The sequence below is a fragment of the Ranitomeya variabilis genome, chromosome 6, assembly GCF_051348905.1.
Source record: "Ranitomeya variabilis isolate aRanVar5 chromosome 6, aRanVar5.hap1, whole genome shotgun sequence".
In the NCBI taxonomy this organism is placed as follows: Eukaryota; Metazoa; Chordata; class Amphibia; order Anura; family Dendrobatidae; genus Ranitomeya; species Ranitomeya variabilis.
The window spans coordinates 50,215,774-50,241,177 of record NC_135237.1 but is presented as its reverse complement, the minus strand read 5'-3'; the positions used below and the strand labels follow the sequence as shown (position 1 = coordinate 50,241,177).

The following is a 25,404-nucleotide window of genomic DNA, read 5'->3' as shown; positions in this document are numbered from 1 at the left end:
GTGAGGGAAGCCTCTAATGATAAAGTGGTTTTTTAAACCTAATACTTGGAAATTTTCTTTGACAAAAACTTGTTAGTGATACACATTACATCACTAACACCACACGGGGACCAATTTAAGGCTATGTGCACAAGTCAGGATTTCTTGCAGAAATTTCCTGAGCAAAACCGGACATTTTCTGCAAGAAATCCGAGTGCGGGTTTTTTTTGGATTTTTTTCGGAGGTTCCCAATGCAATAATATAGTGGGAAATCCGCAAAAAAAAAAATCAGCAAAATTAATGAACATGCTGCGTTTTTTTTACCACGATGCGTTTGTTTTGTGGAAAAAACGCAACATAAGCACAAAAATTGCAGAATGCATTCTAAATGATGGGATGCATATGTATGTGTTTTTTATGCGTTTTTATAGCGAAAAAACACGGGAAAAGCGAAAAATCTGGAACATGTGCACACAGCCTAATAGCCAAAAACAAGGTGATTGGTTCCCTTTAAATGTTTCAGATAACTGGTCCCTGTAAGTTAGGATTTTTTTCCCTTAAAGGGCCACTGTCACCCCCCCCCCCCAAGCCGTTATAAACTAAAAGAGCCACCTTGTGCAGCAGTAATGCTGCAGTCTAACAAGGTGGCTCTTTTAGTTTTTGATTCCGTTATTCCCTCAATAAAGCGTTTTAAAATTTGCCCTAACTACCTGTCTGCAGACCTGGAGGCGGTCCGAAGCCTCCTTTGTGAATCTTCCAACGGCCGTCACTCTTCTCTTCTGGGGATGTGGTCGCCGCCCCCTTCGCGCTGTTGTTTCTTAAATCCGGCGCCTGCGCTGTGCGTGCCTGCCTGGTGCAGGCGCAGTCTTCATTGCCCGTCATAGGTCAGATGCAGGGTGCCTGACTGCGCCTGTGCGGGCAGTGCGGCCACCCTGTTGCTGAATCCCCGCCCCGCACTGTGTTATTCATTATGCACAGTGCGGGGCTGGGGTTCCTGGGCATGCGCACTGCGCTGTTCAGACGCTCCCCCAGCTCAGACGCTCCCCCAGCTCAGACGCTCCCCCAGCTCCCCCGCCTTCCAGCGTTGTTATTTGCGGCTGCTTCATTCCAAACGCTGGCAAGGAAACCTGTATATTCCGGCAACGCTGGAAGGTGGGGGACCGGGTGAGCGTCTGAACAGCGCAGTGCGCATGCCCAGGAACCCCAGCCCCGCACTGTGCATAATGAATAACACAGTGCGGGGCGGGGATTCAGCAACAGGGTGGCCGCACTGCCCGCACAGGCGCAGTCAGGCACCCTGCATCTGACCTATGAAGGACAATGAAGACTGCGCCTGCCCCAGGCAGGCACGCACAGCGCAGGCGCCGGATTTAAGAAGAAACAGCGCGAAGGGGGCGGCGACCACATCCCCAGAAGAGAAGAGTGACGGCCGTTGGGAGATTCACAGAGGAGGCTTCGGACCACCTCCAGGTCTAAGGACAGGTTATTTTGTACAAATTTTAAAACGCTTTATTGAGGGAATAACGGAATCAAAAACTAAAAGAGCCACCTTGTTAGACTGCAGCATTACTGCTGCACAAGGTGGCTCTTTTAGTTTATAACGGCTGGAGGGGGGTGACAGTGGCCCTTTAATTAAGACCTTCACTTAAAAAATCCATTTTGCATAGACATGTGTTATCTTTGATGTTTACATTTGTTTGGTGATCTGAAACATTTAATTGTGACAAACATGCAAAAGAATAGGAAATCAGGAAAGGGGCAAACACTTTCACGCCTCCGTACACACACAATCTATAATTTGTAATCGATTCAATCCTACTGACCCGAGAATCACATAAACCAGGTCATTTCTGTCACAGATGGATTGCAAAAACAAAATCCAAAACTGTAACAAAATGGCAAAATTTTAACGTTTCTTCACCGTTTTCCCAGTTTCTAGTACATTATATGGTAAAACAAATTGCACAAGTCCAAACTATAAGGCATCACACAGAAGACAAAAGTGACAAGCAATCGTACTCTTATGTAAACCCAAAAATAAAAAAAAAGGTTATGGCTCTTGGAAGGGACAGGAATAAGAGTCAAGAAGGTGTTCACTAAAAAGCATGACAGCCTTGTTTAATGCTCGCGTCAACTAGGCGGCCAAACACTTTTGGAATAGATGTTGTACCTGCACCACTGCGTACACAGATTACTGGTATCTAACAAAAGGTCTCTGCCCACTAGATCTCTGCGGGTTCCTGTACGAAGATCACCGGTAACAGAGGACGGGCATGCAGCATCCCTACAGTCTGTCATCTCCACATAGACCGTGTGACACTGCGTAGAGACATGGCCAGACATTGACAAGGGGGGGACTGGACACGCCAAGAAGTCAATTTATTCATGAATTTCCATAAGGACTCAAGGAGGAACTGCACAGTACAAAGAACAAAATGGCTACAGAATCTGTTTTAATGTGAAATACAAGTATTTTCTAGGACAGATGTCTGGAGAGCAGGTGGGTTATTTATATTTTAAGTAATAGCAGAATAGTATTGGTGACAACCCAATACCAAGTGACAGCGGCGATACTGTAAAGGATAAATGGTTTCCTTTTCCCCCATGCACTTGTGTCATCAGAGCTGGAAATCTTTATGATAATTCCCAACAAAAAAAAACATTGACATACCAATTAAAATCTGTTCACATCTGCACCATTGGTGAATATACACCCAATTGATGTATTATGGGGTTCACATGGTTCAAATGAGGCGCCTGTTTTCACATGGCGTACAAGTCATTTTTTGGTTTCACACCCCACCCCCCAAGATACAATAGTGCTTAAAATGGGGTCTGTGACAGATGTGAACAGCGCCTGGGATACAAGTTTACATTTCTATCATTGACAGTTTGCTCTAAGAATTAAAACAATTGTCAAAAGTTTCCAAAACAAAAATCTCACAGCCACCATCCGGCAGACCTCCCCATCAACTGATTATCTGTCATTGTATAGGATCACATATGGGAAATTAAGACATCAGTTCTTTTTACAAGTCTGTTTCAGTAAATACTTGCATTTCTTCTACCATTCTCAAGTGTCATGAACTAAACTCATGCACGGCCCTCAGTCTTTGCTCTTGGAATTTAAAGGGTCACTCCCAAATAAAAGTAAATTAGCCGCCAATTACACAGCAGGAGATGGGTGTCAGCAGTTAGTGCCTCAGTGATGAAAGCTTTAAAACTCTAAGAACAGTAAGTGCAGCAAGTGGTCGCAGCACAGAGGAGGGCAACAGCAACACTGAACGAATGCTGGTAATTTATTTTCAGGCAGAACTCGCTCTGACCAAGTGAGTGCTGTCATCAAGACATAGGGAGGCAAGGTCATCGAGGGGCGGGATGTGCACTGAGCTCTTGCCTCACCAAGGGTGCACTGAACACTCATTTGCATGTGAAACTAATTGCTTTTTTGCTTAAAGGTGATCACTTTCCAATGGGTAGAGCTCTAACAGCTGGGCCCACCATACACACAGCCACTGGTGCTCTGAAATGCTTTGTTGGAATGGAGCAGTCAATCGGTAAGGTGCCCGGTCACTGTTGTGAAACTGCGTCACTCGGAAGCCTCCGGTTTTCACTCATATGAGTGTACCATCGCGGCTACAGTCACGGCTTGCACTGAGCAGTCGGGCACCTTCTAACGGCTTCGGCGAAGGCGTTTTGTCTGCCCTGTTGGAGGTCAGAGCAAAGTACTGCAGTGCGCAGGCGCTCGGCCTTCTCTGACCTTTCCCGGCGCCTGCGCACTGCAGTACTTTGCTCTGCCCTCAGGGCAGACAAAGAACGCCTGCGCCGGAACCGCAGTGTGAAGACAAGAACGTCATCGTAAGAAGATGGGAGGCCCTGGACCGGACCGCAATGCCCATCGGACCAGAACCGGACCGGGACCGCCCCTGGGTGAGTATAATCTAACTTTTTCTCATCTTTCAGGATACATCAGGGGCTTATCTACAGCATTCCAGAATGCAGTAGATAAGCCCCTGATGCTGGTGGGCTTAGCTCACCTTCGATTTTGGGGGTGACAGGTTCCCTTTAAAGGAAACCTGTCAGCAGGATTGTGCACGGTATCCTACAGACAGTGTCAGTTCAGCGTCGTTATACCGATTACAATGATACCTTGTGGTTGATTAAATCTGTCTTGTGGTTGTTGTGCAATCCTTATTTTCAGTTTTGTGTTATGATATGCCCATGCTCGGGGTCGGCCTGTGGGGGTCTTCATGTGGTGCTCTGATTAGGTATTCATAATGCAGACCGCTGACAGGTCACAGATCCCTCACTGTCCTGCCCCCTAATTTACAGAATGAATTTTATATGTATGTACTGAAGATAAAAACAAAAACACCTTTCTGCAAGCTGGTGCCAGCAGTAAATTTTGACCAGTCCAGACTCCGGGCAGCATGGTAGCTCAGTGATTAGCACTGCAGCCTTGTAGCGCTGGGGTCCTGGGTTCAAATCCCACCAAGGACAACATCTGCGAGGAGTCTGTATGTTCTCCCCGTGTTTGCGTGGGTTTCCTCCGGGTTCTCCGGTTTCCTCCCACATTCCAAAGACATATACTGATAGTCAATGTAGATTGTGAGCGACATCGGGGACAGCGATGATAATGTGTGCAAACTGTAAGGCACTGCGGAATATGTTAGCGCTATATAAAAATAAAGATTATTATTAGACTTAGAAGCAATGACTGGGCTTATAACAGTTACATTTGATTAATGCAATACACACAGCCGAGCTCAGTCAGTGTGATCAGGCTGTGAACAAAAAAAAAAAAAAAAAAGGTAAAAAGCAAAACAAAACTGAAAAAAAAAAAACCTTACAAAGACAGCTGGCTAACCAGGCAAAGCCACATAGCCAGAAGTTAATGCATGTAACCGAGAGTCATACCCAGCCAAGGGCCACAAAGCCGAAGCCATGAAGCAGAGTCGGCGTGTCCACCATGAGGCCGCGGGCCTGGCATCCGCCATACATCTGTAGGCTCGACATCAAACATGATGCAGTAGGTACTGGAGGCATGGAATCTCAATTTTACCCAAGCTATTGCTAAAATTTGAATGCCCAACTGGGCTAATGTACTGATTCTTATACACTGCATTTGTACACAATGAGGGTGCTCCATGGTTAACGGCTGTTCCAGCTGTATGCTCAAGGCTCCTTTGTCTGAACCACATTGAAAGTGGGAGTGGAATTTGCCCTTATATTTTTTGCTCTTGGCACCCTGTTCAATGATGGGGCAGATCCCTCTCTCTCTGGTGTCGGTCATAGGCGAGGGGAAAATTGGTAATTTTGTAATTTTCACTCTAGTTGCTGATGCTTTTTTAGACTTCCTGCCTTTTCATTAAAAGTTTTCAGCAGGCTCCTTATTAGAGGCAGGATTACAATGACAGGTAACACCTCTATATACCACTAATAACACAGGATCCACCCAGCACAATAGGCAGATGATCCCGCTCCCCTCTCTTTACAATGACCGTAGCACACGTTCATGAGTCCAGGTTTTTCCGTTGCAGTTCTGGACATGTGTTTCCGGAAACAATAGATTTAGTGGGGGGGGAGGGGAGGGAGTATTTAGTCAGCCACCAATTGTGCAAATTCTCCCACTTAAAAAGATGAGAGAGGCTTGTAATTGACATCATAGGTAGACAACAACTATGAGCGTCAAAATGAGAAAAACAAATCCAGGAAATCACCTTGTCTGATTTGGCAAGATTTATTTAGCAAATTATGGTGGAAAATAACCATTTGGTCATTAACAAAAGTTCATCTCAATATTTTGTGATATATCCTTTTTTCTGTAAGTCTTCATAAGGTTGGCACACACTGTTGGTGGTATGCCAAAACACTTTTTTATCTCCACTGTAGCTGTAGACTAAAAAAAAAAAAAAAAAGCCCCAATGGCCTGTGTATAAGATCTCTACTTTTTAAACTTTTAAACAAATTGTGAGTGGCCTAAATGTGTTTTCTTTTATAACCTAAAACCTGATTTAAATAATTTTCTGATTATAGATTTCTTATTGGCAAATTAAACATTTAGGCTATGTGCACACGTTCAGGATTTCTTGCAGAAATTTCCTGAGCAAAACAGGACATTTTCTGCAAGAAATCCGCATGAGTTTTTCTCGCGTTTTTTTTTTTTTTTTTTTTCCGGAGGTTCCCAATGCAATAATATAGTGGTAAATCCGCAAAATTAACCTCTTTCTGACCTCGGACGGGACAGTACGTCCGAGGTCAGATACCGCGCTTTGATGCAGGGCTCCGGCGGTGAGCCCGCATCAAAGCCGGGACATGTCAGCTGTTTTGAACAGCTGACATGTGCCCGCAATAGCGGCGGATGAAATCGCGATTCACCCGCCGCTATTAACTAGTTAAATGCCGCTGTCAAACGCAGACAGCGGCATTTAACTACCGCTTCCAGCCGGAAATGGGCACATCGCCGACCCCCGTCACATTATCGGGGGTCAGCGATGCTTCTGCAATGTAACCATAGAGGTCCTTGAGTCCTTGCACACCTGCAATTCAGCTAAATAGCAGCGGCGATCGAGTTGTGCCAGCTTCTAAGCCTCCCATGGAGGCTATTGAAGCATGGCAAAAGTAAAAAAAAAAAAAAAAAGTAAAAAAAAGAAAAAAAAAATATAAAAGTTTAAATCACCCCCCTTTCGACCCATTCAAAATAAATTAAAAAAAATATATATATATCAAACCTACACATATTTGGTATCGCCGCGTTCAGAATCGCCCGATCTATCAATAAAAAAAAAAGGATTAACCTGATTGCTAAACGGCGTAGCGAGAAAAAAATTTGAAACGCCAGAATTACTTTTTTTGGTCGTCGCGACATTGCATTAAAATGCAATAACGGGCGATCAAAAGAACGTATCTGCACAAAAGTGGTATCATTAAAAACGTCAGCTCCGCACGCAAAAAATTAAGCCCTCAACCGACTCCAGGTCACGAAAAATGGAAACGCTACAGGTATCGGAGAATGGCACAATTTTTTATTTTTTTTTATTTTATTTTTTTTAGCAAAGTTTGGAATTTTTTTTCACCACTTAGATAAAAGAGAACCTAGACATGTTTGGTGTTTATGAACTCGTAATGACCTGGAGAATCATGATGGCAGGTCAGTTTGAGCATTTAGTGAACCTAGTAAAAAGCCAATCAAAAAAACAAGTATGGAATTGTACTTTTTTTGGAATTTCACCGCACTTGGAATTTTTTTCCCGTTTTCTAGTACACGACATGCTAAAACCAATGATGTCGTTCAAAAGTACAACTCGTCCCGCAAAAAATAAGCCCTCACATGGCCATATTGACGGAAAAATTAAAAAAGTTATGGCTCTGGGAAGAAGGGGAGCAAAAAACGAACACGGAAAAATGGAAAATCCCAAGGTCATGAAGGGGTTAATGAACATGCTGCGTTTTTTACCGCAAAGCGTTTTTTTTTTTTTCGCGTTAAAAAAACGCATCATGTGCACAAAAATTGTGGAATGCATTCTAAATGGAATGCATAACGTATGTGGTTTATTCGCGTTTTTATAGCGAAAAAATCGTGGAAAAATCTGCAACGTGTGCACACAGCCTTAGAAGAGAATAGTGCTTCATGATGCAACATTCTGAAGGGAAGCCTGTTTCACTTTGCATGGAGTCTTTCCAAACTGTGTCAGAGTTCACCTCCTCCCAGACTGATGATGTAATTATTGGTCAAGATGAACTTCTTATTTCATTATCATTCAGCCTACGCACCAAGCGGACCTTTAACCCCCTAAAGCTCAACAGAGTTTAATCACATATCGAGCTGATGTCCAGGCAAATCACAGACACAAGTTCTATTTCAACTTAATTTTAAAGATGGAAGAATCAACGGCCTTCACGTCATTACAGGCTGACGATTCATTGGCGATTTAGCCACCCGGTAAGCGAGGCACAAGATTGGTGATGAATAAAATATATTATGTTTTAGATACTGGGTCTCCTTTTATCAGACATGAATTATTATGTGCGTTATCTGCAGTAATGTGATCAACACTTCTGAAACTATTGCCTGAAAGCTATTAAAAATTACGTACTCAAAAAAAAACAAAAAAAAAAAACAAGTTCTGAGTTAAATGCACCATATTTTATTTATTTACTTTTTCAAATTACAACTTGTATTAAAAATAAAAACAGAAATATTAGATTTTTCACACTGGCCGAAGGGGCTATTTTAGATCATCTTTCTGTTTCTGGAAATCCAAATGTTCATCTGCAGCAATAGACTGACTCAGACCCCATCTTTTTTAATGAAACATCTTATGAGCATGTGCTAAGATCAATGAGAAAGGAGGGGCAGGGGAGAAATCGCCTATTGTAATTATTATAATTGTAATTGGATGCCTTGTTATCTGCAGCATATAGAGGGGTTACCAGTGTAATCTTGTCTCTGCTGAGAATGAAATTCTGCTGTAAGGCTATGTGCACACGTCAGGATTTCTTGCAGAAAATTCCTGAGAAAAAACTGAAATTTTCTGCAAGAAATCTGCATGCGTTTTTGCCACGGTTTTGACGCGTTTTTGGTGCGTTTTTTTCCGGACATTTCCCAATGCATTTTATAGTGGGAAATCCGCAAAAAAAACCCCACAAAATTAATGAACACGCTGCGTTTACCGCGATGCCTTTTTTTTGCGGAAAAAAACGCATCATGTGCACAAAACATGCGGAATTCATTCTAAATGATGGGATGCATATTGTATGCTTTTTTTTGCGGTTTTATAGCGTTTTTATTGCGAAAAAACGCAAAAAATCAGCAACGTGTGCACACAGCCTAAAGCTTTCTGAAAAAAAAAACAAAAAAAAACCAGGAAGCTCAGGAGTATAAAATAAAGACGCCCCATTGGCCAGTGTCAAAATGGCAAGACTACCATTTTTATTTTTAACCCCTTCATCCCAAAGGCAGTTTTCACCTTCATGACCAGGCCAAATTTTAAGGCTATGTTCACACGCTGTGGATTTTGCTGCGGATCCGCAGCAGTTTCCCATTAGTTTACAGTACCATGTAAACCTATGGGAAACGCAATCCGCAGTGCACATGCTGCGGAAAATACCACGCGGAAACACAGCAGTCTACATTCCGCAGCATGTCAATTCTTTGTGCGGAATCTGCAGCGGTTTTACACCTGTTCTATAAATAGAAAACCGCAGGTGTAAAACCACAGTGGAATCCACACACAAACCGCGGTAAATCCGCAGTAATTCCGCAGGAAATCTGCAGGTAAAAAGCAGTGCCTTTTACCTGCAGTTTTCACAAATCCACTGCGGAAAAATCCGCAGACCTCAGGAATACGTGTGCGCATACCCTAAAATTCTTACCAGTGGCAATTTCTGTGGTAACTCTGGAACGCTTCAATAGATCCCACTGACTCAGAGAATGTTTTTCATGACATATTGAACTTTATGATAGTGGTAAAATTTGTGCAAAATGTCTTTGAGTTAGAAAACAAAAAAAAAAAAAACAACGAAATTTGGTGTAAATTTTTAAATGTTGTAAGAGTTAAAAGTTTACCGGTGATTTCTCATCTTTGCAGCAAAAAAAGTGGTTTGGTAATTTAAGGGACCACCTCACATATAACGTGACTGAGGGATTTATATGACAGAAAATACCCAAAAGTGAAACCATCCTAAAACCTGCACCCTTTCAAAGGGAACCTGTCACCCCCAAAATCGAGGGTGAGTTAAGCCCACCGGCATCAGGGGCTTATCTACAGCATTCTGTAATGCTGTAGATAAGCCCCTGATGTATCCTAAAAGATGAGAAAAAGAGGTTAGATTATACTCACCCAGGGGCGGTCCCGGTCCGATGGGTGTCGCGGTCCGGTCCGGGGCCTCCCATCTTCATAGGATGACGTCCTCTTCTGGTCTTCACGCTGTGGCTCCGGCGCAGGCGTACTTATCTGTCCTATTGAGGGCAAAGTACTGCAGTGCGCAGGCCCCAGAAAGGTCAGAGAGGCCCAGCACCTGCGCACTGCAGTACTTTGCTCTGTCCTCAACAGGGCAGACAAAGTACGCCTGCGCCAGAGAAGCAGCGTGAAGACAAGAAGAGGACGTCATCTGATAAAGATGGGAGGCGCTGGACCAGACCGCGACACCCATCGGACCGGACCGCCCCTGGGTGAGTATAATCTAACCTCTTTCTTACCTTTTAGGATACATCGGGGGCTTATCTACAGCATTACAGAATGATGTAGATAAGCCCCTGATGCTGGTGGGCTTAGCTCATCCTCAATTTTGGGGGTGACAGGTTCCCTTTAGGCTATGTGCCCAAGTTCAGGTTTTTTCGTGTTTTTTTCGCGGTTTTTCACGGTAAAAACTCATTAAAAATGCATACATTATGCATCCTATCATTTAGAATGCATTCTGCATGTTTTGTGCACATGATGCGTTTTTTCCATGAAAAAAAAACGCATTGCGGTAAAAAAAAGCAACATGATTAATTTTGCGGATTTTCCGCGTTTTTCCCGTAATTCTATGCATTAGGGGGAAAAAAAAAACGCACAAAAACGCGAAACAAAACGCATGCGGATTTCTCGCAGAAATGTCCGTTTTTTGTCAGGAAAATTTCTGCAAGAAATCCTGACGTGTGCACATACCCTTAAAGTGCTCAATATAACATTCAAAAAGTTTAACAACCCTTCAGGCGTTTCACAGGTATTAATGGAATGTGGAGGGGGAAAAAAAATGAACATTAACTTTTTTTTTTACTTTAGACCAATTTATTTTATTTTATTTATTTTCACAAAGGTAACAGGAGAAAATGGATAAATGTGCAATTTCTCCTGAGCATGTCTATACCCCATATGTAGTGTAAAACCACTGTTTGGACGCACGGCAGATCTTAGAAGTGAAAGGAGCGCCAATTGACTTTTTGAATGTAAAATTTGCTTTTACAGCAAAAAATGGTTTTTTTGGCCCCAAGTTTTGCATTTTCACAAGACAAGGGTAACAGGTGAAATTACACAATACACTTTGTTGCACCATTTCTCCTGAGTATGCAGATACTCCACATTGGGGGGGAAACTACAGTTTGGGAGCATGGCAGTGCTCAGAAAGGATGGAGTGCAGTTTTGGAACACAGACTTTGATTGATTAGTCTGAATGTGTCATGTTGCATTTGGAGAGCCCCTGATGTGCCTAAACAGTGGTAAACCCCTGCAAGTGACCCCGTTTTAAAAAAGCAGTCCCTTCAAGGAATCTATCTAGATGTGTGGTGAGCACCTTGAATCCACATGTGCTTCACATAATTTTACAATATTGATAAGTGAAAATAAAAACTATTGTTCTCACAAAAATGTTGTTTTAATCCCAAATTTATTTATTTTCACAAGGATAGGAGAAAATAGACCCCAAAATTTGTTGACCAATTTCTCCTGAGCACGCAGATACCCCAGGTCGAAAATAAATTTTGAGGCACAGTGTAAAGCTCAAAAGGGAATTAGTGGAGTTCACATTTTGATGGACTAGTTTGATCGTGTCATGTCAAATTGGCAGAGCCCCTGAGGTGCCAGAGCAGCAGAACCCCCCATTTGAGACTACATTTTACAAACTCCACCTCTCAGTGAATTCTTCTAGGGGTGCAGTGATCATATTGACATCACGGGTGTGTCACAGAATTTTACATCACGGGTGTGTCACAGAATTTTACATCATTGGGATGTGAAGAAAAAAATAATTACATTTTTGACACGAAAATTTTGTTTTAGACCCCGATTTTACATTTTCACACTGGGAAATGGATAAAAATAGCACCAGTATGTGTCCCACAATTTCTGCTGATTGTAGAATTACCCCATATCTGGTCGTACAGTACTGCTTGGCCACACAGCGAGACTTGGAGGGCAGAGCGCATTTTGCCTCCCGAGTGCAGACTTTCCTAGCATAGTATGCAAACTCCACATACAGAGCCCCCCAAGTGCTAGAAGAGCAGAATGCCCCCTCAAGTGACCCCATTTTGGAATTATACCCCTTTGGGAATTTATATACAGGTGATTGTAGTGACAATTTTGACTCCATGGGTTTTTCCATAAACAGGCAGCAGTGGATGTTGCTGAATAAATATTGCAAACTGCTGTTGTAGTGACCAGTACGTTGTAGTGCCCGTACATTGTGCACAGCTCATGCACCGGTAAAGAATTTGGTTTATTATTTGTTTGGGGTTTTTTTTGTGTGTGTGTAGTGGGGGGCGAGGAGCCATTTAAGGTTTTCCAGAGCCTTTGTACTACCTGTAACATGGAAGTGCCCTATATTTACTATATTTTTCTGATTTGAAGCTTTTATTGGGAATATTTAACTTTACATTTTGGGTCACATTTATCCAGCACTCTACGCTGAGCACCAGCATCTAAATCTCACTTTCCATCTAAATCTCCGGGTGACATGATTCAGTTGAAACCCCGAAGGATCCATTTACTATAATGAGGCAGCGGAGTTACTCTGGACTCCACCTGGCCTATGTTCAGCGGTGTCCTTTTTTTTTTTTTCAGAAGTGCACAAAACTGTGGCCGACTACACATTTATGCAATCCTAAAAAGATTGACACCGCCGGATCACGGGGAATCTTCCGCTGGGGGTTCCGTTTGAGTCACATATTTGCACTTTTAATTATGTTGTGTCTCCTTAAGCCATATACTTAGTGTTGTTTAAAAAAAAAAAAAAAAAAAATCTTTACTCCTTTTTGTAAAGTCATGAACTGGATACCATCGACTTTCTTAGTACAATCAACTCACTCAAAACAGTACTCTTGAGGTTAAGGTTCTGTACACATCTCTTTGACAAGATTGAGGTAAATCAGCTGTGGAACGCCTTTCAGGTTCATCTTCACTCATCAGAAGAAAGTAACATGTTGCCTAGAACCGCTAGGCACTTAAATGAAAAATGACTTCCTTTTTGGCAATGATGTGTTTACATCACTCATCATAGCGTATGTTATACGGATGGAATCTTCTATGTTTTGCACAGAGAACTTCTCACTCATTCTACCATTGTGTTGGTGCCAATTTACAATTTTCGTCACACAGAAAACATCGAGTGTGAACTTTATTAATATCACAGTCCAGAACACTATAGGCAGACTATTCACAGATCCGTATATAATAATACCAACTGAATGCAATGGTATACTACTGTATAACAGCGATCATCCAAAGTCCACCAGAAAAGCGCTTTACCCTGGTAAATTTAAAAGGATTACTAATACAGCAAGGGACACTACATTCACAACTATGAGATTAGAAGAGATGTCCAGGGATTTACCCGACCAATTGCTTAAGGTGAACCTGTCAGCAGGATTGTGCACAGTAACCTACAGTGTCAGGTCGGCGTCATTATACTGATTACAATGACACTTTGGTTGATGAAAGCCGTCTGCCTGTTTAACCCCTTAGAGACCCTGCCCTTTTTCTTTTTTGCATTTTCATTTTTCGCTCCCCTTCTTCCCAGAGCCATAACTTTATTTTTCCCCCATCAATATGGCCGTGTGAGGGCTTGTTTTTTTTGCGGGACGAGTTGTACTTTTGAACGACACCATTGCTTTTACCATGTCGTGTACTCGAAAACAGGAAAAAAAAATTCCAAGTGCGGTGAAACTGCAAAAAAAAAGTGCAATCTCACACTTGTTTTTTGTTTGGCTTTTTTGCTAGGTTCACTAAATGCTAAAACTGACCTGCCATTATGATTCTCCGGGTCATTACGAGTTCATAGACACCAAACATGTGTCTAGGTTGTTTTTTAATCTAAGTGGTGAAAAAAAATTCCAAACTGTTTAAAATAAAATTTAAAAAATTGTGCCTTTTTTTTTTAGAGACCGTAGCATCTGCATTTTTCGTGAACACAGGTCGGGTGAGGGCTTATTTTTTGCGCGCCGAGCTGACGTTTTTAATGATACCATTTTGATGCAAATACGTTCTTTTGATCGCCCATTATTGCATTTTAATGCAATGTGGCGGCGAGTAAAAAAAACCCCCCCCCAAAAAAAACCAAACAATTCTGGCGTTTTGATTTCGGCTCAGCTACCGAGACAATGCTCAGATCTTGGGGCGCTCAGAGCAATCCGGCACTAACAACCATAAGAGGTCTCAAGACCGGCTTGACTGCTGGAAGCACGCGTTAAATGCCGCTGCCTGAGTTTGTCAGCGGTATTTAACTAGTTAATAGCAGCGGGTGGATCGCGATTCCACCTGCCGCTATTGCGGGAACATGTCAGCTGTACAAAACAGCTGACATGTCCTGGCTTTGATGTGGGCTCACCGCCGGACTCCGCATCAAAGGAAGAGATGCGACCTCTGCAGTACTAGTACGGTTAAGCTTTATTTTCAGTTGTGAGTTAATGATATGCTCGTGCTCCGGGGCGGCCTGCGGGGGTCTTCATGTGGTGCTCTGATTAGGTATTCATGTGTATTGCTTCCAACAGGTCACTCATCCCCAACTGACCTGCCCCCTAGTAATGACTATTAAGTATATATGTTGAAAACAAAATCCCCTTCTGAAGGCAGGCGCTGCAGCATGATCGCATCTGTAACATGTACATAATTCATTTCTTTGTTGTGATCCATAAATTCATTAAAAAAAACAAAAAAAAAAAACAGTTTGAAAATGGCGCAGCTGTGCAGGCGCGACCGGCTTTATTTTCAAACGGATTTCTTTTTCCAATATAAATAATATTCATTATGTAAACCAGAGGGAAGGTCATTGAGGAATCAGTGACCTGTGAAAAAGCCATACTGATGAATACCTAATCAGAGCACCACATGAAGACCCCCACACAGGCCACCCTGGGGCACGAGCATATCAGTAACTGTAAGGGTATGTGTCCACGTTCAGGATTGCATCAGGATTTGGTCCGGATTTTCCATCAGTATTTGTAAGCCAAAACCAGGAGTGGGTGATAAATGCAAAAGTGGAGCATTTGTTTCTATTATACTTTTCCTCTAACTGTTCCACTCCTGGTTTTGGCTTACAAATACTGATGAAAAATCCTGACCAAATCCTGATGCAATCCTGAACGTGGAAACATACCCTAAGGCTATGTGCACACGTTCAGGATATCTTGCAGAAATTTCCTGTCAAAAAACGGACATTTCTGCCAGAAATCCACATGCGCTTAGCGTTTTTGACGCGTTTTTCCACAATGCATAATAGCGGGGAAAATGTGAAAAATCCACAAAATTAATGAACATGCTGCTTTTTTTACCACAATGTTTTTTGGTTTTTTTCGCGGAAAAAAAAAGCATCATGTGCACAAAAATTGCAGAATACATTCTAAATGATAAAAAACGCATACATATGCATCCTATCATGAAAAAAAAAAAAAAGCGAAAAATCCTGAACGTGTGCACATACCCTGAATCTTATGTCACTTCCAGAACTGGGCATGTGAACTATTATTCATTGCTGATCTATACGGCTTGTAATTTTTGGAATACAGATAGATGGATCTGCACCAGGCTTGTTAATCTAGATGACTGACATACAGGTCATTCATTTCCGCCCTGCGGTCAGACTTCTGCTCATTCATGGCTTGTCACACCGAATTCTACTGCCGGTGGTCAAATGCTGCATCCCTATTCCCACTTCTGCCGCCAACATCGGGATCTTCCCGACATATGCCCTGGGTACAAAGGGAAATGTGTCGTCATGAAATGATGTACTGAATAAGTCAGGCTTGTGTTACATGTAATTTTTTTTTAAATTTTGGCAATTTGTTTCATATCACAATCTATTAAAAAAAATTGAAATGATCAAACTTGCAGTTTCACACTTGCAACTGGGGCAACTTTAGACTTCCTGTCCTTTTAAGCAGGTTCATCAACAAAATGAGACTTCCAAAATCATTCTGATTGACAGCCGGCTCCCCTAGATAGGTAGCAGGTATCCACCTATCAATCAGAATGGACCTCAGAAGTGCCACCCTGTTGACAGAACCGTAACAGAGCACAGGGGAAAAGAAGCTTCCGCCCTGAAGATGTGACGTTGGCAGAGACTTCTGAATCCCGGCAGGAGCGACAGCGCCGTGCACAACAGGCAGTTACCATTAACTGCCTGATAGTGCTTAGGTACTTTTCTTGTAGAGTCCCAGTTATTCCCTTTACTTATTTTATTTGAATTGATGCCCCTACTTTTTTCTTCTGCTTTCTTTCCCACTTTCTGGAGTATCTCCTACATTTTACCTAAATTTCTCTTCTACTTCATAACTCTACATTACTTCCACTATATTGTTGTATTAAGGCATATCAGATACTGGCATTGCATTACCAACCATTGTTATCGGCGCCATTTTCCTGTATATTAGGAATGTCTTGCACATACACCCTGGCTTCCTCTTCCCAAAATGTTGGCCAGTTTGGAGCAACAAATGCTGGCAATTCAATAAAGCCATCTATTTTTGTTCTACCTGTAATTTTGGAGTGCTGTGGTTTTCACTGAAGCTGATAGTTGGCAATAATCTTATAGGGATCTCTGGAAATTGTGCATATGCTCCGAGGATATATGAAGCGATGGCTCATTCAAAACTCCAGGCTTCGTGTCTGTTTAAGGCCGGGTTTACAGCAACGTTACGCTCAACAACCACCGACCGTCAATACGTTTGTTAGTCGGCAACAGACTGTTCATACGGCCCAGCCACAGTCTAGATGCACAAAGAACAATTGCTATATCATTGTTCTTGACAAGATGTGTCCCGCTTACCCACCAAGATGTGCTGCCGAGAATAATGATCGTTTCATACGATGAATGAGAATTTTGCTTGTTGAACATGGGCTGATCAGCAGCCTGTTAACTCTTCCTGGGAACGCTCGTTTATGATAATCAGCCGGTGTCAACCTGCCCTAAATCAATGCTGATGCTGCTGAGATCACACGTTCTATGGTAAGTTCCTGCCATAGACTGCCTGTACCTCCGAGTTTAGGTCACTTATTCAAGTTACTGCGGAACATTAAATTCTCACCTACTGTGACCCATATTAACATGAGTGGAATGTGCAGCTTGCAAGTGAATTACCGGTAAGTCTTCATTCTTCAAACCTACATTCTAAGCTTGCCCACTTGACGAACTGTTTAGAGAAGGGACTCCCAAACTCCAGTCCTCAAGGCCCCCAACAGATCAGGTTTTCAGTATACCCCTTAGTATTGCACAGGTGATGGAATTATTATTTAGGCTTCAGAAATTTCCACAAGTTCTGTCACCTCTGCAATACTAAGGAAACCCTGAAAACCTTGAGGACAAGGTTAGGGAAACATTGGCTTAGAGGGTTATTCCAAACATGGAAAGTCATCACCTATTCACAGTCTTGGTGATCATTTTCTTTTCATTTCAGTCTGACTGCTGATCCCCCACCTTCCCTTGTCTCAGAAATGTCCTGTGAGAATGGGGCTGTGAACATACATGCGCGCCCTATTTAATTTAAAGCACTGTACTTTGCCATCTCCGGCAACCCCATAAAAACAAATAGATCAGTGATGGGCATGCATATTAGTGAGGGTTCCACTGGTGAAAGTGACACCCACCAATCAAAGTAATCACTTACCCCGAGGCTAGGAGATATATTTCAAAAATGGGAATAATCCTTTAAAATGTGTTTGTCCCTAACAGTTTCATACCTTTTTTTTTCTTGTTATAAATTTTTTTTTTTTTTAAATACTGTATCTTTAATTATTTGACCACTAGGTACCAGCTTCTAGTATAAACCAATAGCTGCAACTCTGTGCTCCTTTTCATCAGTATTAAAAGGGCAGCATGTGGCTCAGTGGTCAACACTATTGTAGCAATGTGGGTTCGTGGTTCAAACCTGAACAAGGGCAACACATATATGGCGTCTATATGTTCTCCCACTGGTGGCATCACTAGCCATATGGCCTTCATATACATTAGAATAGTGTGGGTAAAACGCACACACGTCCGCGAGATCAGCCAACAGGGGGGTGCCCCCAGATTATGTCAGGGGAGATAAGAGTCAGGAGGTTTGCATTATTAGCACCCAATGCTTTTGTCATTTTGTGAGATTATCTTTCTTGCAGAGATTTTCTCGTCTTTTGAAGCAGATTACTCAAGTGAATGGGGCAAGTCAGGAAAAATAAACAACATCCGAATGAGCATTTGGTGTTCTGAGTAATTTGGTTTACTCCCACCCAGCAACTTACAAGATATTTTGGAATTGAGATTGTGAGTCCTACTAGTGACAGTGACCAATATTTATGATTGATGACATCCCTACACAGTGCTGGGAATGTTGCTGGAACTATAGAATAAGGCCAGAAGGTGGGCTGATGCATGCAGCCTAACACAGCCTTGCAGCTACAGCACTGTCCGCCTGATAAATTAAATGGGCACAATTTAGATTAATGTTATTTCAAAAACTTAAAGGAATAAAGGGCACTAAGTGATGTCCTTTCCTTGACTTCTGGTAGCAAAGCTAGTCAGCTGTTTTACAAGTTAATGGGGATGAGCTGCCTTGTAAGGAAAAGTAACAAGTAAAATTAAGACGCTGTGTAGGCTAAACAATGAAGGCAACACGGCGCTCAGAATCATGGCTCGCTCGTACTAAACAAAACGAAAATAAGAAAAAAATATTCCAAAGCTCGTGTCATTGGCATTATTACCACTTAATAAATAACAGGCTACAAACAAATATCAAGCAAAATATTTATGAAGGGGTTGTCCACCTTTGGGAAACAATTTTTTTTTTTTTTCACTTAAAAGCAAATATTTGGTACTCTAAAACATTTTTGCAATTGGGTTTCATAAAAAATGTAGTATTTTGCTTTTACAGCTTCTCGTTTCCCAGCAGATTCAAGCTTGATGTGATCTCTGATTATAAACTAGACAAGGATCCGTTTAGACAGACAAAACCGGCGGCAAAATACCACCGCCAATCTGTAAACTTACCGAATGGTGGTGATCTGAATGAATGTTTCTACAGCAGACCAAGCCCAACTAAAGGATCTTCACCGAGCAATCTACTACATTGCTCAGGGCACATAGCTTACCAGAGTCTTAAGCAGTGCAAGTCCTGTTTGCATAGGACGACGCGCCGCCGAGTACAAGATTTTTTTTTTAAACTTTTCTGTTTTTTGTTTTTTTAAATACGCCATAAAAGATTTCACCTGATGAACGAGCATTTTGCTCAATCATCAGGATATCGGCAGCCTGTGTACACGGCAAGATAACTGCCAACCGAGCATTGTTAAATACACTGTTCACGATCATCTTGCAGAGCAGATGTTCCTTAAGAAGCGAGCAGGGGAAAAAAAAAAAAATGATGGATGTAAGAAAATATTATATATATTTATTTATTTTTCCCTGATAAGATTATCAGAACACACTCACTGTTGGATTCACAATGAATTAACTGGGCAGCCAGCAATGGACAGTACAATACACAGGCTATAGGCGGGAAACTGAACAATGTTTAATGAAACCCAATAGCAAAAATGATTTTTAAACCATAAAATCATGTATACTTATTTACAAATAGAAACCCACAAAGCTTCAGTTCGGCCTCCAGCTTAACAGGTGCACTACTGGCAACATGGCTCCCAATGAGAGGTATATAGTATGGCCTGTGAACACTGAGGCCACAGATTACAAGGAGCAAGAATGATGGAGGCAAAATGATCATGATCAGGAGGACCACAGTGGCATCAGCGGCAGAGGAAGAAAGGAAAGTATAGTTTGTAGTGATGAGAGAACATGCTAAGATAAGGTGTTATCTGAGCATGCTCGGGTGCTAACCGAGTGTCTTCAGCGTGATGGAAAAATATGTTCAAGTCCCCGAGGCTGCATGTCTCATGGCTGTTAGGCAATCGCTGCATGTGGGGGTATCTGTGCAGTCCTTAGTGCTGTCCTATGGGTGAGCATTTACTTTCTCAGCGTCCTTTTTTGCCTCCATACTTGTTCACATGTTACGGTTTGATGTTGTGGTTACTATACCACATTATATGTACTGAATAAGGGATGGGCTGATTGCTACTATATGGAGCTCACCCACTTGGATACTTTTTTGAGGTTACTCACATGTACATTTTTCTAACATTAGTATATGATAGTATTGGTGGAGTACCCCTGTGTTATGGATAGCCTATCACTGCTTGTATGCATCATCATTTAATCTACCTGTCCATTGGGTTTTATTGTGTATACTTATTTGCCTGTTTTTTGTATTTGATGTGCTAATAAAGCTTTGTATACATTTTTCTAAAAAATATTTTCATGGCATTTGTTATTTATTTGATATTAGTAGCTCCTTGGGAATTGTAGGCTTTTTTTTCTTTCTTATGGTTACCATGTGCTGTTGTCGGCTAACAAACAGGCCATCAATGCATGTTTTGCGGCTTTCAAGACACGCAGCAGCGGGGACTAACATATTTTTCGAGCACGCCAAAGACACTTGGGTAGCACCTGAGCATGCTCAGAATACACCTTATCCGAGCAAGTTCACTCATCACTAATAGTTTCTTTATACATTCTGCTGACGTTTTAAATTCATAAACCATACTTCCCTATGTTTCACGGTCTTCCCTCTCCTCGTTTAAATTGCTTTGACGAAAGGTAGCATAAATGTGTCTTTGAGAGGCTTAAAGGGGCATTCCGATCTTAAAGCTCCTATCCCAATATGTAGTAGGTGTAATAAGAATATTAGCAAATACCACAAACTAGAAATGTAGTGTAGTTTTTCTGATTCACTGTGTCTTTCCTTATGTGCAATCATTGCAGGACCTTAAGGATCCATGGTAACAACCATTAGCAATTAGCTGTCACTAGATCAGTGGTCGTAACCATGATACCCAAGGTCCTGCAATGCCTGCACATGAGGAAACAGACATAGCTTATCAGAAAAATTATACTACATTTCTAATTGGAGGCATTTGCTAATATAACAACACCTACTACATATTGGTTTATGATCTTGGAGTCAGGAATACCCCTTTAGATGAAGAATTGTTTTAAGGTATGGAACAGGAGTGTACCGTCAGGATCTTTCTTTCTAAAGTTAAGTTCAGGCGAGCAAACTCAACGAAACTCAACGCTGATCTGTAGTTAGCCCAAAACGTAGTCTGTTACAGCAGCTGCAGAGAAATTTTGTATACCCAGACCATAAATGTGGGCACACAGCAAAGTGTCTCCTGCTGGGAAGACTCCTTGTAGCCTAAGGCTACTTTCACACATCAGGTTTTTGCCGTCAGGCTCAATCCGGCTAATTTTCAAAAAAATCCGGTGAATGTTGCCGCCGGATCTGTTTTTTTTTCCCATAGACTTGTATTAGCGCCAGATGACCTTGCGTTTCGTCTGGTTTTCGCCAGATACGGCAAATCTGTTTCCAGTTTCTGGAAAAAAAGTCCATAGTAACGTGTTTTTTTTGTCTCCGGCTGTTTGCTAGAATGGAATCCTATGGGAGCCAGAAGGTGCTGGATCCGGAAAATGATAGATTCCGGCACCGGATTCCGTTTTTTGTTTTTAAACTGAGCATGCTTTAAATTTTTTTTTTTTATTTAATTATCTGGATATGCTAGTCGGATTCGTTGAAAAAAACAGATCCGTCGCATCAGTTTTTCACAATCTGCGACAGATCCGTTTTTTCCAACATTCGACAGATTGTGCCTGATGCAAAAACCTGGTGTGTGAAAGTAGTCTTACAGAGCTGTCCTGAGTGCTGGGATTCTCAGACTTTCCTCTTTACCTTCCCCACAACACAGTCCACAATCCACATTTAATGGCAATGATTTATCTTCTGATAACGTGCCAGTGAGATATGAGCGATGGCTCCTCGTAGTTGTACAGATTCATGTGCTTATTACAATTTAAGTCTAATCATGTAATGAATGACACTGGAGGACCACGGCATGTATGCTGAACTTCAGGTCCCTCTGCCAGATCCAACCATGTAACCAGGCACGTATACCGCACTAATACAACCGACAGTTCAGCCATGATGGAAATGTGATCATAAAGCAGAAGAAAATTCTTATTCGCGCTCACTATGCAGAGCACCTCCCCTCCCCCCAAATATTCCCATTGTCACACATTACCTTTTCTGTCCGATTTTTGAGCTGGGATGGAAGATGTAGGGATATGCAGTTTCGATAAAGCGGCTGCTCCATTTGCGTCAAATGACTTTTTTGGAGGAGGATTGTCAGGCTGTACTGTAAAAGTACTAGAAGGAACAGAGCTTGGGGCAGCGGAAGGGTGAACCACCGGTTTAATGGGGTGCTGCGCCGGGGCAGCACTACTGTGAGTCTCTGTTCTGGGAAGTCTGTAGTCTCTATCATTGTGCCGGCTTGTCTGCGACAAGATATTCTGTGGAAGCATGCTGCTGGCGTCATTGGAATGTTTCTCATCAACTGGGGGGAATTTTTATAGAAAGAAAAAAAAATAAAAATAAAAAAAAAAGCTTAATACAGCAACATGACCATTCATGTTAAAACGATGTACATTGTACAAAGCTCGGCTTATCCTTCTATTGGAAACTGTGTTCAATTACAAAGAAAATACAGAATTCTCACAGGTTCCGAACGGATAACCCTTCACTGGCGGAGCATAAATTGCTCTTGTGCGCCCTACATTTATATGTTACGCAGGGAAAGGGGGTTTAGGTGTAGAGAATATACATTTTTGGGGGGGTAAATAAAAAATAAAATGCACAGTTTCTTAATTAAACTTACTTTAAACGTTTTTTATTTTTACTTTATTTAATCATCTAGGCTTGGGGTAGGATCTCAGACCACTAACTTCCCAAGTCCTGCCATGTCAGACGACCTGAACAGTGGTCCTGAGCCCTTTCCACTGCCAGGATATCCAGCGCCTTGAAAAACTATCATATCATGGGAACTTTTCCAGTCTTTCACCTAACACCAACAAACTTAAATGTATTTCACAGAGATTTTATGTGATATACCAACACAAAGTAGCAAGTGTTTGTGACGTGTACAACGATTAGTCCTATACTTCACAAATCTGACCTTAATAAAAAAAAAGTGGCAAGAAAGATATTTTTGAAAGCAGCCATAAGAAGTCCCATTTGGAGTTTGCAAAAAGCCATGTAGCTAGCATATATGAAAGGAGGTGCTCTGTTCAAAATGAAACCAAAGTACAACTTTTGGGGCTAAATGCAAAACGCTATTTGTGGCGGAAAACTAACACTGGACATCACCCTGAAAACATCATCCCCACTGTCAAACATGGTGGTGGCAGTGTCATGCTGTGGGGGGACTTTTATTCAGCAGGGATTGGGAAGCTGGTCAGAGTTGATGGGTGGATGTATGGCGCTAAATACAGAGTAATCCTGGAGGAAAACCTGTTAAAAGGGAACAACTTGTCACCAGTTTTTGAGCCTATGAACAAATACCACCACCATTAACTGCTCCTGTGTTGCATTCCACAAACATGTATACCAGCTCCTGACTCCCCCTGTATACCACAATAAAATCCAATGGGTGTCCTCGCTGCAGCGTTTTTCCCTCCTCTCCTAATTGTGTCCTCCTGCTTTGAATGATGCAATGCATCATCCACATAACGAACAGAGATCTCACGCCTGCACAGTAGCTTTACAGGACCACGGAGGTGCACTCTGCACTGCCCTACTTTGAGCAGAGCATAAAACAGCACTGCACAAGCACATAGCGACATCATCGCAATCAGGCTACTGCGCAGGCGAGTATTCTTGGTTCTCAGCACAGGAGCAGTTAAAGAAGTTGTTACCTTTTTTTTTTTTTTGTTTCCATAAATCTTGCTATTATGTGCCACTCAAAACATCCACTGTGTTTATTTTAGCAATATTATCTTTTATCATGTGGTAGCAGCACATCCTCAGTGCTGGATCCAGCTCTCATGGGGTTAATCAACAACTTCCTTTCTCCTGACTTATTATGCTCTAATACTATAAATTCCATGATGCATTGCACTGGCCTGGAAGCCAGCACCTAGCACAACCACTCCAAAACACACCCAAACCCCTCCCTCCTTTATCTTTAATCTGTGATGTAATTTCTGTCCAACCTCCTCTTTTACATTTGTCCATCCCACACTCCATTACACACACAGATAGACAGCTACAGGTCCTTCTCAAAAAATTAGCATATAATGTTAAATTTCATTATTTACCATAATGTAATGATTACAATTAAACTTTCATATATTATAGATTCATTATCCACCAACTGAAATTTGTCAGGTCTTTTATTGTTTTAATACTGATGATTTTGGCATACAACTCCTGATAACCCAAAAAACCTGTCTCAATAAATTAGCATATTTCACCCGTCCAATCAAATAAAAGTGTTTTTTAATAACAAACAAAAAAAACATCAAATAATAATGTTCAGTTATGCACTCAATACTTGGTCGGGAATCCTTTGGCAGAAATGACTGCTTCAATGCGGCGTGGCATGGAGGCAATCAGCCTGTGACACTGCTGAGATGTTATGGAGGCCCAGGATGCTTCAATAGCGGCATTAAGCTCATCCAGAGTGTTGGGTCTTGCGTCTCTCAACTTTCTCTTCACAATATCCCACAGATTATCTATGGGGTTCAGGTCAGGAGAGTTGGCAGGCCAATTGAGCACAGTAATACCATGGTCAGTAAACCATTTACCAGTGGTTTTGGCACTGTGAGCAGGTGCCAGGAAGCATGAAGTGCTCCAAAATCTCCTGATAGCTAGCTGCATTGACCCTGCCCTTGATGAAACACAGTGGACCAACACCAGCAGCTGACATGGCACCCCACACCACTGACTGTGGGTACTTGACACTGGACTTCAGGCATTTTGGCATTTCCTTCTCCCCAGTCTTCCTCCAGACTCTGGCACCTTGATTTCCGAATGACATGCAAAATTTGCTTTCATCAGAAAAAAGTACTTGGGACCACTTAGCAACAGTCCAGTGCTGCTTCTCTGTAGCCCAGGTCAGGCGCTTCTGCCGCTGTGTATGGTTCAAAAGTGGCTTTACCTGGGGAATGCGGCACCTGTAGCCCATTTCCTGCACACGCCTGTGCACGGTGGCTCTGGATGTTTCCACACCAGACTCAGTCCACTGCTTCCTCAGGTTCCCCAAGGTCTGGAATCGGTCCTTCTCCACAATCTTCCTCAGGGTCCGGTCACCTCTTCTCGTTGTACAGCGTTTTCTGCCACATTGTTTCCTTCCAACAGACTTACCATTGAGGTGCCTTGATACAGCACTCTGGGAACAGCCTATTTGTTGAGAAATTTCTTTCTGGGTCTTACCCTCTTGCTTAAGGGTGTCAATGATGGCCTTCTTGACATCTGTCAGGTCGCTAGTCTTACCCATGATGGGGGTTTTGAGTAATGAACCAGGCAGGGAGTTTTTAAAAGCCTCAGGTATCTTTTGCATGTGTTTAGAGTTAATTAGTTGATTCAGAAGATTA

The 25,404-nt window shown here is 42.1% G+C and overlaps 1 protein-coding gene across 3 annotated transcripts in view; it reads right to left on the bottom strand.

Moving 5' to 3' along the window:
- Nucleotides 1-25,404, bottom strand: part of WAC (WW domain containing adaptor with coiled-coil) — a 90,874-nt gene that overhangs the window by 26,728 nt on the left and 38,742 nt on the right. For 2 of the 3 annotated variants that reach the window (XM_077268459.1, XM_077268460.1), the window contains exon 7: nt 22,056-22,367. The exons of the other annotated variant lie outside the window; for it this stretch is intronic. In XM_077268459.1, coding sequence (XP_077124574.1) covers nt 22,056-22,367 — 312 coding nt within the window. The remainder of the gene's footprint in view (nt 1-22,055; nt 22,368-25,404) is intronic. 3 annotated transcript variants of the gene reach the window in all.